Source organism: Urocampus carinirostris, chromosome 4, assembly GCF_059441175.1.
Source record: "Urocampus carinirostris isolate Australia breed hairy pipefish chromosome 4, RoL_Ucar_1.0, whole genome shotgun sequence".
Classification (NCBI taxonomy): Eukaryota; Metazoa; Chordata; class Actinopteri; order Syngnathiformes; family Syngnathidae; genus Urocampus; species Urocampus carinirostris.
In genome coordinates, this window is record NC_142352.1 from 8161966 (window position 1) to 8176000 (window position 14035).

At 38.4% G+C, this 14035-nt stretch overlaps 1 protein-coding gene across 1 annotated transcript in view; it reads right to left on the reverse strand.

The window, feature by feature from the left end:
* Nucleotides 1–14035, reverse strand: part of ddb1 (damage-specific DNA binding protein 1) — a 47326-nt gene that overhangs the window by 19766 nt on the left and 13525 nt on the right. Inside the window, exons 8-17 of the mRNA XM_088333570.1 lie at nucleotides 12515–12598; nucleotides 12251–12367; nucleotides 9638–9740; nucleotides 7993–8068; nucleotides 7278–7386; nucleotides 6534–6712; nucleotides 6167–6330; nucleotides 3669–3776; nucleotides 1069–1276; nucleotides 884–979 (exon numbers count right to left, since the gene is read on the reverse strand). Of these exons, the coding sequence (XP_088189696.1) occupies nucleotides 884–979; nucleotides 1069–1276; nucleotides 3669–3776; nucleotides 6167–6330; nucleotides 6534–6712; nucleotides 7278–7386; nucleotides 7993–8068; nucleotides 9638–9740; nucleotides 12251–12367; nucleotides 12515–12598 (1244 nt within the window). The remainder of the gene's footprint in view (nucleotides 1–883; nucleotides 980–1068; nucleotides 1277–3668; nucleotides 3777–6166; nucleotides 6331–6533; nucleotides 6713–7277; nucleotides 7387–7992; nucleotides 8069–9637; nucleotides 9741–12250; nucleotides 12368–12514; nucleotides 12599–14035) is intronic.

Consider the following 14035-nt stretch of genomic DNA (forward strand, 5'->3'; position numbering starts at 1 on the left):
ACGGCGTCAGTTTTCATAGTTGTGCAGACAACACCCAGCTGTGCATTGTCGTGTCCCCTGATGACACAAGTCTAATAGATTCCCTTTTAAAATGTATTTTAGATATTAAATCATGGATGGCAGAGAACTTCCTACAGCTCAACATGAACAAAACGGAGGTCTTAATCATGGGTCCTGAAAGTCAGAGAAGCTTTCACCAAAAATTCAAGTTTTTACAACTTCAGGTTTGTTAAAAAAGTGGGTGATATATTTAACGGAGCTCAATTTTAGGCCAGATATCAAAAATATAACTAAAATTGGGTTTTATCAGAAAGAATATAGCCAGAGTCCTCCCGTTTCTCTCTAAGGCAAATAAGAAGCTGCTGCTGGATTTTATTTTATTTTATTTTCAGATCGCATAATTACACCAATTTTAAAATCACTGTATGGGCCCCAAACTGGTAGGTTGCGATTCAATGGCTAAAAATTTGGAGACCATATGCTGCCATCCCGATCAGCGTGGATAAGCCTCCCTCAGGTCTCTTCACACACATAGTTGGTCCGCGCCTTACCATTATGATAACTAATTTCTGTTATCAATAATTTTGTTTTTATTTTAACCATTGTTTGTGTCTTTGCCATAAGTGCTTCGGCTTGTTGGGCTAATGGAGGGGATTTTGTTGTCTTATTGTACATGGAACATTTTGTAACAGCACTTTAAGTGGCAATTCATTGACTTGCTTTAGAAATAAATGATTTAATTTAAGTCTCTAAAGTCAGTCATTTCTGACAACTAAAAGGTTAAAGAAATTTGCAAGAAAACAAACTCTGAAACCCTCAAAATCTTATTTGAAAACTGAATAAACTGACAAAAACTTAAATTCAAACAACTTTGAAGACTGACCTGGGGGATTCATAGAGAGGAACCGTACGGATATGAAGTTTCTGAATCTCGTCGATGGTCCCGATGGTTAAAGTGCTGTTGTTTGCCAAAGCCAAACTGAAAACAGAAGGAAATGTAGGTATATTTTTAAGAGTGCGTGCCATGTTCAGACTGATACAACCACTGTGATTGGGCTCAATTCTAACCTATCAGGATAGCCTTCTGAGTTGAGTGGGCACATATAGTTGACCTCCTTGAGGTTGACGTTAGAAAAGACCAGCTTGTGGTTGGAAGAATAAATGACAGTGGGCCGGTCGGAACAGGCAAACACGTTGGAGGTGGACAGCGACCGGAAGGTCCTCAGCACTGTGGGCTGTGTGCCGAGGGTGACCTTCTTGCGCTCACTCAGTGCACCTAAAGTAGGAAAAATGCAATCACAAAGGTTTTTCTTCGTTATTTAGACAACCACTGAAATAAATTACTTAATATGTGAAGAGAAGTTAAACCAGCGGTTCCTAAATTACGACCTTTAAACAATGCCATGTAATTACATTAAGCTTGATATCAAAAAGAACCATCCCCAAAAGTATGTAAGTCACCAGACTTTCATGTATCCATTTATGCACATGATTTTGGACACATACAGACTGCAAAGCACTGTTTGGATTTAACAACAAACAAAACTGGATTTTTAAGATCTGGGAATAGGCTTTTTACATGAGTTTCAATCAACACTAAACTGCAGTAAAAACAATTCCAGATCATTAATAATAGAAGGAAGCAAAGAGTTTGTTATGGTCTCTGCCAGAGCTTGAGAGAATGGAACTATTCAATATCCTGATTTTTTTTGCTTTGGCACAAAAAGCTAATGCACCGTAGAGTTTATGTTTTTGTAACGATAAAAACAAAATGACAGACCCTAATTCTCCAAATAGTACCAGTAAAAAATGGGGTCAAAAATTAAAAATTAAAGAAACCCACCAACAATTCTACATGTATTCATTTCTGTAACTTTCAATAAGACTACCGAACTCAAAGCTTGAAAGTTGTTTTCTTCAAACCGGCATGTTTTAGCTTCCCTCCACATGAGCACTACACTAGCAGGTGTTCTCAACCTTTTTATTGACCCAAGACATACTTTTTAAACGCACATTTCCTGTGATTGACCAGTTCAAAGTCAACATTGCAAACTCGCACACCTTTCTCAGTGTGAAAATATGACCTCATATTTCTGGTCATTGCACATCAATTTCCTCTTCTCTAGCACATGCTTGCACATAAAACACCCAGGCAAGTTTGCAACAAGTAAATAAATAAAGAGATAAATAGATCCCAGAGTTTTTTTTAAAGGGAGTTCACTTCTTTAATTGGCTAGCAGGGTGCACCCTGCCTACGGCCCATCGACAGCTGGGCTAGGCTCGCGCATGCCCCACGAGCTTAGTCAGGATAAGTGATTTGAATAATTAATGGAGGTAGTTGACTTTGTGAAACACTGCTTACATCAAAAGGTGTCCTAACTTTTTTCAGTAGGATCCACATACAGAAAATTTGGCGATGCATGAGCTACTCACTTCTTTAAAATAAATTAGTTATTTGTTCCAGAAATGTATTGAATTAAAAACGAAGTAACTTTGGATTTGGTTTAGGCAATTAAAAAAATATTATTTGTAGGACAGTAATCCTCCCTGTATCGCGGTTTCCATTTTGCGGTTTCAATACTTTTTCATCGTGCATTCTGTTCTGCATCAGACCACACACAGCAAATGCTATCAAGGGTGGGGAGGGCTGTGTGTGTTGGGTGGGCAAGTCAAGTCATGTTTATTTGTATACCCCTTAAACACAGAGTCTCAAAGAGCTGCACAGACCACAGATTATTGCAAACCACAGACTATTATGACACCATCCCCTGATCTGAAACCTACATGAGGGCAAATAATACACAGATATCGTCAACATAAAGTATAGGGGAACAGAGCCACTGAAGCAGCAGGAATAATGTTGCAGTGGAGTAGAAAATGGCAGCGCTGCTAACTCATAAATCCCGTCATCCCTGTCAATCAAGACCGCATTTTATATTGTAATATTGTAAAAAGTGTAGTTAACAAATTCTTTTCACAAATAATTTATAACGTATTAACCTATCAACTTCAAAAACCGAGTTTATTCTTTTCAATACTCATCTTGCCTTTACGCAGCACTACATACGTTTTGGATTGTTATATAAGGAAAACTGATAATAAACCTTTTTAGTGATTCTCAAGGATGGTTACACACAACTCTAAGTGAATTATTTATTTGAACAATTGTTGATAGTTCAACATACTTCACGAAACCATGCTTCACAATAGGTAAAAAGTAATCTATCAATTTTGAGAATGCGACTGATGGATTGCAGACCAATATGCATTAGTGAAATAATTACAAAAATGTATTTATGTTTTGGTCTTTCCTATCCTTGGATGTTCTGGGTCATTATCCAGTTCCAAAACCCTTTATGTAGCTATATATAATAACATCATATAACAGATTTGGATGTAAAAAGCATGTATTATGCAGGAGCGTTGTTGCATTCTTTAGATAGATAGATAGATAGATACTTTGTTCATCCCCGAAGGGAAATTCACATTTCCAGCAGCATCCCTGAGCTGAGAACAATCGAGAACAATCGAAAATAACACGGGAGCTGCTGGAGTGGCTGCCATTCGTGACGGCGCCGGAAGAAAAGATTCAGCTAACGCTCACATTGCCTTTCAGATGTTTTGGTCCCCTGCCCATGGGTTAATTGACAAGTATGAGAGGAACATACCTGTCTGTAGATCCAGACCAAAGTAGAAGAGCGCACCGTCTCCGAGGGCACACAGCAGGTAGTAGCTGCCTTCAAAGGTAGTCATTAGAATGGAGCGAGGAATGATCTCTAAAAAGTCACACCAAAATGACATTTTTAATTTTATAAGAAAAATAACATAGGGCAAAAACTAAATGGTGGCGGACTCAAACACAATCTATAAAAGTGTAAGCCTGAGGGTAAATGGAGGCTTAAAGGAAACTAAATGTTCAAGTAACAAGATTAACATGGAAACTCGGGGGAAATAACAACCCTCTGCTTCTTGAAAGCCCAAAAATAATTAGAAATGAACAACAATCTCGTCTGTTTGGAGAAATTATTTTAATTGCACAGCTATAAACAATTTGAATTAAAAAAAAAACTGTGTGCCGCTTTGTATTTATGAGGTATTCATCATTGATGAAAGAGTAATTGGAAAGAGGAGCCATGTTCATTATCACTGAAAACATGTTTTTTTTCACATGAATATCCAAATAATACATCTTCTGCAAAATACTACTTGTAATTATCTCTGAAAACCAGCAAGGATTCCATTAAAACATTATGCGTCCTGTGCCTGGTTCTTTTATCTTTATAGGCATTTTTTCTAATTAGGCACAGAACATGAACAGAAATTTAGTCTCGAAGTTGCCACATCTGGCTTGTCTGCTTGTAGAGCTGTGCCGTTTTTGAAAGAACACAACACTTCCAAAATGGAGAATCTCATTAACAAAACAAGTGAATTCAGCTCCAAAACAGACAGCGATTGCAGTGACGTAGGCGATTGCGGCTTTTCATTTGTGTTTTTCGCTACGTTACTGTTGGTGTAATCTTTTCCAGCTAGCACCTTGTTAGCGTTGAGCCTGCCGAGTGCTTTCCTGTTTTGTTTGCTTCCTGTTGGCCCACAGCGTGCTGTTAGCTCTGCTAGCATGGCGTTAGCGCTAGTTTTGCCGTGTCCCTTAGTTTATTCGCGCTTGGCTTTGCATTTATCGCGATAGCTGTTGCCAGTTCTCTTTATTGGATCCTGGTTAGCCTGGCTGCTCACCACATTTTTTTGATTGGCTAGCCTGGCGTTAGAGCCAGTTTTGCAGTGTTCCTTGGTTTGTTTATTCCTGTCCGGCTTTGTGTTTGTTGCTAGACCCGTTGCCGCATTTCATTGATGATTGCCAGCTAGCCTGGCTGCTCACTGCTTGTTTCTTAGTCGGCCAGTCTCACGTTTTGACGCAGAAGCTGCGGCCGCCTTCTGATGTTAGCTCTCGGATACCCCACCCACTCCAGTTGGCGGCTCGCCGTGTGTTTTTTTGGCCCGTTAGCCCCTTTTTGGCTGCTTGCTGTTTGTTGCACCATTTCTGCATCTAACTGACACAACACCTCGGCATTCTCCACAAAACTTCGGTTAAAACACTCTAGCAACTGTCTTGATAGGGTGCTGGTGTTCATCCGATGTTACAGCACAGGAGGAAAAAGACGAGACCTTCAAAACACATTATCTTGGAAAATAATTGGAATATACCGATTTTATGCAAAAAAAAAAACAGGTACATTTTACTCACATTTTGCATGTTTAAGAAATTGGGATTAACTTTATTGATCACATTGTTAATAATTCCATATCCTCATTAGGTTTCATCCAGAAAGTCTGATTGTCCAGGACGGGGGGAGTGGAAACCCAGGAAAATATAAATCTTGAGGGGATTTAAACAACCTAAACCCAATCCCATATCTTGCTTTTAGCATTGTGATGAACATTTAATTGATAGTAGAAGTAATTTAATTAAAAAAGGGAGTTTGGGAGTCATTGCTCTATTACTATTAATTGATCACAGAAAGGATAGTGCCTCACAATGCCTATAAAATACCGGGCCAAACCCTGTATATTGCCTCCTACTAGCGTTTGTATGACCTGACAGGCTCAATTGGTACCAACTTTGTAGTAGTTGTGCTGGAGTACAGATAGGAATTCATCAAGCCAGGATGGGTCACAGCGACTTAATGTTCCATCTTACCGGTAAATCTCCTATTCAATAATTGAAAGGCCTGATCTACCCCCCTAAATGTGGAATTGCTGTTATAATCCTTTGGCCAACTACGGAGAAAATCATTGTACCCTCCGGTGATTCATAAATGTGGATTGCAGGGTATTATTCTTTTACTTGTACTTGATTTTTCTTATGTCCAAAGAAAAATCTATCACATTAAATGCAAAATGAGGTGCCGAACTGCTCTTGGCCTATATTCAGTGTGGTGTTTGTCACAAAGCAATTTCCCTCGCCTCTGTGATTTTACTTAGGTGAAGGTTTTAAGGACGTTTTTGTCTTTCCTTTGAGAGAGGGCGAGTGCTCTGAGGAAAAATTCACATAAGTGGATTTGTAAAGTCCATTAAGGCATTATACTACTTTGACTGGGCAATGGAAATAAATTTCACTTGACACCTTAAAAGTTAGAAGCTAGAAACGGACATGCTCCCCATTACCCCTCACCTCCGCCCAGCATTTCTTTGTGAAGAGCAGTAAAGCAGGGCAGTTTAAGCACACGAGCCGAGATGTCAGTCCAAAGTCCAACGGCGCAGAGCGGTGATTCACCACCACCTTCCCCAAGTGGTGTGATGTCAAGGCAAGCCACCTCGTGTTCCATATCTACGTTGCTAAAGACACACAAAAAGTTGAAAACCCTACTGTTAATGGTTGTCAATGTGTACCTCGCAATCATGTACATTCATTCACATGTTCTTCTCATATGACGTTTAAAAATGATATATTATTACCATCTCAGCAAATATATTCAAAGTGACATTTGAGACATAAAAAGTAACTTCTAATAAGGGACTAGCATGACGAATTGTCCTACCTGATTTGTTTGAGTTCTCCAGCCAAAATCTGGATATAGTAAAGGGCACGGCCAACAGCAAGTACCACCTGTGTGTGGTTGCAAGCAGCCACACTGATGTTCCTTCCCTGTGGCTCTTTCCATTCGCTCACTAACGCTTTGCTCTCCTGAAGCACCAAGCGGACCGAGCCGGACGTGATCTAAAAGTATAAAAAGTTAGCCTTTTCAAACAATATTCTGCACAGCATCTCTGGCAAATGGGTGTAGGGTGATGAATCATGACACTGCTTCAACGAAAATGTTATTGTTTGCAATTGGTTGTACGCCATGATTGCTCATGCCCGGGAAGATTTTTTTTTCTCATTTGCTTTTTTCATCATCTCCCAACTTCTTGTGTGGATCAAAATGTGATGCATTTTCCCTTTCTTATACAAATATATTAAAAATGCTCAGAAGAAATTTTCTGCAAGAAAGAGCAAAATCCCAAAACCTTTGTACTGGTATCAAAGTCAGAACTTATGTCTCTAGGGGCTGTAAGCGTTTCCATTATCTGCCCAATCTTATCGGGTCTGCCAACAAACTGAGAAGAAACCGTAATGCTACACTTCAAAAGAAATATTCAGGACAACCTAGATGATTATAATTTTGAGCGAACAACGGCACACTTCTTTAATGTTCAAAATATATTTAGATGACAAATGTTTACTTTTCTCGAGGCCAAACTTGTTGGCGCACCGAATACTTAAGCCTGTAAACTATACCAACCTGAATGAGCTGCTGGTGCGCTACATTGCCGCAGTAAAACGTCTGCTGATTATCCACAAAACCTGGAAGTTCTGTCTCCTCCACCTCCTCGCCACTCAGCATCAGCACGCTAAGAGAAAACACATTAAAATCAGAAAAGAACAGTGCCTTGTAAAACTATTAGCATATTGTTACATTTTTTTTAAATATTTTTTATCAAATCAATGCCTGGCATATTCAGCTTGCAGTTATGTCTTGCTGTAGAAGAGAAATATTTCGATTTCACCTAAATGAGAATTATGCAAGAGATCATCGTTTTGCAACGAAAAAAACTCAAAAGTCGGTGTTGCAAAAAAAATAATGGCTCCCATTAAGTTAATACTTTGTACAACCTCCTTTTGCTGCAGTCTTTTTGGGTATGTTTCTATAGGTTTTGCACACCTTGAAACATAAATATTTGCCCATTCTTCCTTACAGAACAACTTAAGTTTTCTATGGTTTGATGGTGATCGTTTGATCCAGCATTTTTCAGATCTTTCCACAAAAGCTCTATAGAATTGAGGTCTGGACATATTATCTGCGTCTCCCGTGTGGCTTTTTGCAAACGCCAAATGGAGATTTTTTTTTTTTTATGGTATACTTTCAGAAAAGTTTTTTTTGCCACTCTTCCGTAAAGGGCAGATATTTGCAGAGTACAACTAATAGTTGTCTTATGCACATGTTGTGCAAGGCTCACCGTGTTTGACCGACAAAGGACAGCACCAACATGTCATCGGTTTCTCTTCCCGCCTCTGAGCGGAGCGGCCACAAACCTAAAACACAATTATTGAAGAAAATACTCACTTATTGAGAGCAGTAACAATTTTCTAAAAATGGTGTTCCAACAATCTTCTATTTTTTCCAAAACAAATATTGCAACCTTCTTTCAGTGTTTCATTGATTGGTTAAGTGATAAACTGTCTCATCTTGAGGCAGGAGGGAACGTTGAAGATGTTTAGGGCAAAAGAAACAATAACACCTGAAACCTAGATGTACAAGTTAAAGAGTTACCTTAGCAATATAGCTTATTTAAGTCAGTGCACTGACCTGAACAAGAGCTATTTTCCTGTGATTAAATTTGCCATTATGATCGAATGACAGGTATTTTGTCTATTTGTAAATAATTGTACTGCATATTGCTCTTTTATTTTGTATTATTGATAACAGAGTTCTTTGCTTTAGATTTGCCTGATAGTTTAGAGTGTATATAGAGGGTTCAATTTCTACCGCTGAGCCCTACTATGAGGACATCATTTTAGGGAAAGGACCTGACAGTATTTAACAGTCAGTATGCTTATAGTCTCTTAGCTCTGAAGCCAAAGGTAATTTCTTTCTTGTCTTCCAACTTAAACGATTTTTTTCTCAGTGCTTATTTTGTCCGAATAAAATATTTTCAGATTTTAGCTTAGATTGTTGCTATACAGCAGAGAAGCCTCTGTTAACATGCATATACAGTGGTACATCTACTTAATTTTTGTCTCTACATACAAAGGTTTCAGGTAATAAAGTACCTGAATGGGAAAATATTGCCTCTATTTAAAAAGTTGTTTCAGGAGACGAAGTCAAAAATACAGTACAGCACACGCTGCTATTCGCAGAGTTTGCCGAACTTAAAAAAACTGGCCATCATTTCAGATCTGCCTGGCAACCTAGAGCGCATGAGTGTTACCCCAGCATGTTCTTGTGTCACCGTCAGAGTTTAAAGACGAGTAGGAGGAGCGGTTCCGGCAAGATAGAGGGGAGGAGGACGCAACCAAAAAAATTAACTTAAAATAAACAAATTTTCGCAAAATTCCATGAAGTCTCGGAAATTGTGGAGAGCAATCACCCGGAAAAAGTGTTGCCAAGTCGGGCTAGCTTTCATCATGATGTCTCGCTTGTTTCAGACTGATTTTCATAAGCTAGCAAAAGCAGACATCATTGGATCAAGTTTTTAAAAAACAGGAGGTAAAAAAGTAAATTTATGTTTTTATTCTCTTTTGTTTTAGGTTTATTGTGTGGTAATCTAATTTTAGTATGAATTTGTTTCATGTTCTGAAGCTCTTTTACGATTTATTAAAACAAATATACTGTACTTTTGCGGGGCTTAGAACGGATTAGTGCATTTACATTAAAAAGGCGGCACTACTTACCAAGTTTTCAGGTTACAAAGCTAATCCCAGGACAAATTAAATTCGTAAGTAGAGGTATCGCTGTACAGAGTTTAGATAAGCTAGAGCTGGTGTTTTAAAGATTGGCTCTAACATTTGTGCAGGTTCAAATGGCATCCCATGTCAAATAAAAGTAAGATTAAAGCTTCAATAAAGCAAAAGCTTGAGGTGAACCTGATGAAACTCACAAACCTTTGATTCCTGGCAGGTCAATGCTGGCATGCTCATGAATTCCAATGCCGTTGCGGATGATTCGAAGAGAACCTTCCTTGAATGCACCTGAACATGTAACGAGCTGAACAAAGAAAATCCGAAAAAAATATATAAGCACGGATATAAAGGGGCATTGAAATGCTACAACGGTAGGAAAAACACAACAGGGATTACGAGTTTGTACCACTCTTTGTAAGAGGTTTAATGAGTTTGCTGAGATAGTTGATAACAACTGCAGCAGCATTTCTCTTTTGACACAATCAACAACCAAGTTTTGCGTCGAGGCATCAAGTTATTTTTATTTTTTCATTTTTAAAGCATCCTCTTTATTTCCATTCACAACAGAATGTTGAGCATGAATCAGAAATATACTAGAATAAAAAAATAAAGCCCAAACACAGAAATGTACCAAATGTCAAACGGTGTAACTTCATTTTAGCAAACCCATAATAAGCCTAAAGAGATTAACATTGTTTTGCACCTTCAAAAATGTAAGATTTATTGTTCTTTACCATTACAGCTAGTAAAAAGCAGTGGCAATTAATGGATTATGTAGCCAGAGATCTTGTTCTGATTGTGTTAAAAATTACAGTTGCACAGCTGCCAAACAAATCACCCAAAACCTTTTTTCTTCACCGTCAAAATGGGCCCAAAACTCCTATGTTGGGGACAAGCTTGATCTCGTCACAGTAGATTTCCACACCAACACCAGACAGGTTATCTGATGGTTTGGAAGCAGTCTAACTTAAAAACATAGTGATACTATTCGCTATTTTATTCAAATGCAGAGAGTTCATCGGTAAGCTTATAAAAGCCTAAAATAATCATTTCAATAAAGTGTTGGAGGAAGAAAGATGCTAGAAAAGAGCTCCTAATGACAAAAGTAGGTGACGCAGCCATAATTAAATTTCCTTTATCTACTGCATTAGATAACAGATTTTGTTGGTAGACAATTTTATCCAAATTATTGATGATAATCGAATATTATTGACACATTTTTTTAATCATGCAGAATTTTTTATACAACAGAAAAACGCAAGTACACAATGATAAAATATTTTTGGTTTAGAAATCACTGCGCAAGTGTGCGTGCCTCCTTGAAGTGTCTCGGCAGAAAAAAAAATCTCATTTCTAAGTTCCGCCTTTACTTAAAATGTTTAGTTTTTTGACATTAAGTAATGTTATTGATTTGGAATATTATTCCTTCACATCCATCTAAGAATCAGAAATTGTCGCCACCCCTAGTTATATATGTTTTAAGCATTTTTGATAGAAAAAAGTAGTTATTAAAAATCACATTATCGCTTCGTGAGTAATCAACATTCACATCATTTTCAAGTTTGTTTTTTAACTTACAGAGACCATATGTGAAACTAATGTTTGTTTTAAACAAGTGGTGGGCAGACTATTCATACAGCCAGTCATTCTTATGAATCCGGACTGCCTGACGAAAATGGTGAAAATATAAAGATAACAAATATAATGTAAATAGAAGTACTACTAAAAGAATATTGTTGTTTTGGTTTGGTTCTTAGGGCAGCATGGCGGGACAGTGGTTAGCGTGTGTGTGGCACAGTTCTGAGGTCATGAAATCAAACCTCCCTGTGTGGAGTTTGCATGTTCTCCCCGTGCTAGTGTGGGTTTGCTCCTGACACTCCGGTTTCATGTCAGGTTATTTGGCTGGTCCAAATTGTCCCTGGGTGTGAATGAGAGAGAGAATTGTCTGTCCCTATGTGCCCTGCGACTGGTTGGCAACCAGTTCAGGTTGTCCCCTGCCCACTGCCCGAAGATAGCTGGGATGGGCTCCAGCACCCCGTGACCCTACTGAGGATAAGCGATGCAGATAATGGATGGATGATGGTCTCTTGTTTCAATTGTGGGATTCCGCCACCAAATAAATAAACAAATATTCATTTTCATAAAGCATTCACGAGAACTGCGCTCAAGGCCAACATTCAAATAGCTGGTCAATACTTGCTATTCTTTCCATGTATTTATTTTATTAAATTATCACAGTTTGTCCAAGTTAAAAAAAAAATCTTAGCTAGCCCTGTTGCATTTTAAGTTATTCAATGCGAACAAGCACATTTTCTGACTGTTTAAAACAAAATGGATGGAAAAGTCAATTTATAAAGAAATAGACAATTTACACGCAACTGTCGGCATGTGTATTTAATCTTAAATTAATATATGAACAATGAGAAAAAGAAAGAAAAAATTAACTTTTCCCCATGTGTCATGAAGATATCGGAATGAAGAATCCATAACAGCAAATACCAAAAGAAAACAAATTATTCTATTTTTCCTTGTGGGTTGGCCCCTCTTCCGGTTTCGTTTTAACCCAAAGCGGCCCTTAACTTAAACGGTTTACCTTATTTTAAAGTCATAATTCAAATCCTGATCACAAATTTTTAACAACACAGAAGCACAGATTTGGTGAAGTAAACATATTTCATCACCTAACATCCTTATGTATTTTCAATGCACTTCCCAAAAATATACTTATGCTATTCCTTCAATTAAAAATGTCTAGGACCTAATCATCAATCACCAAACACAAAGGGCACATGAAAAACAAGAAAGGGGATTCACCTGGCCTTGGCCTTGTCTCTCCAGGTCTACCACACACATATCCACAATTGGCCCAAGATTAGTGAATGTCTCCATGACAGCCACATATGAGCCCTGGTCGTTGCTGTCAACATTGAGCTGTTGGGGACATTTTGTTAATATTTGTAAGAAAAAAGTCAATGCAATTGAATAAGCCTATTATAAAAAGCCATGTCCCGGTAGTTGGTTGAGATTTTTTAATTCCTCTTATTATGGCCTTCAAAAAAGCTTAAACCTGTTACATACCTTTACTAGTTGGGAGTCACCCAGTCGAGATCCCACAAAGACCACACCATTATCCAAGTAGGTCAAACATTCAGCAATTGATGTCTGTTAGTGAAAAGAAAGAAAAAAAAAACTTCATGGATACGTGTAAAGGAAACCCCGACACTATAAAGCTGTAAATTACTTATGTCTAAGCAGAACTACGAAATAGAACAAATCTAGCAGAAGTAAGTACTGTCAGGTATCCATACTAAGCAATATGTAAGGAAAATTATGGTCCAAGTGTGCCTTTTATACTATATCACAATCCTTTTATACATCTATATTTACTCAATTATTGTGCAGTTGCATTGTCGAGTTGTTTTCCAGAGCGAGCGCTCCCAGGGTCGAAAGCGCGGGTTTCTCAGGCCAAGGACGTTTGTTTCTACAGAGCTGGAAGGTCCCTATCGGTTATCGAACAGGTGCACGGAACCGCTTTCGGCTAACCCAAGTAAACCAAAGACGGGAGCATAACGTTCTCATCGCCAGTTGAAATCTGCCTCCACAACTTCGAGGTCACTGGTAATTCTCCCAAGACTCCTCTCTATGTGCAAACAATAAACTGCTGTGATGTATCATTTATTATGCTCTCAGGCCATCTAGCAACCAACGTTATACACTGCATTTGAACATGTGATTACTGTCTAAACCAATCAGAACGCACTTACGTGCCCGTGTTTTGTGCTATCCTCTAATCGGAAATCTATGAAACCGTATAAAAAAGAGGCTCACGCTTCAGTCTGCGGCAGTATTTCATTTCAATTCAAGAACGCAATTTTGCCTTGTTTTTATGTGCTTGCTTTTCTGAAATAAACAAGTTTGATTATAACTTAAAAGTTTCTTATTTCATCCGAACATCGTTTTGAACCGGACACCATATATCAAACAATGAACAGTAAACTGTGTTTCTTAGGTGATGGGCTACCCAACAATATTTGAAAGTTCTTGAAATGGAGCACTTTAAGTGCAGAACAGGCATACGCAGCTAATGGACAACCCAGAGAGCTATTCCTATGGCATCAAAAGGCAGAGATGCTGTTGCATTTTGGCTGAGGAGACTGGACCCAACAATAAAGCCAACAATTTAAAAAGCAATCTGTCTCTAGCACTCCTCCTGATGGCTTCCAGCTCCGGCACCACTCAGAGGACTTGCAAAACAGCATTTACTTGACTCATTGGCACATCATGAAAGAAAGGTGTTACCAGCCAGACCTGTCTGCCTTTCAGAGGAGATTAGGCTTCAAAGTTGTGTATTGACGAGCAGCGATTGTCTAAATCACTTTAAAATTGATAAGGAAAAGCCGGCAAGCAGAAAAGAGTGAATGATTTGTCGCTCTCTCTGTACAAGTGTGGAGAGATCCATTAGGTCCTGTCAAGGCTATAAAACACTATAAACGCTAACCTTGAGAGGATAAGGAAGCTAGACAAAAAACAACGAGCCCAATAACTAGCGACTCAAAAGAGATGGGAATATGAAATAACATATTGTGCTTTGTTTTCAAG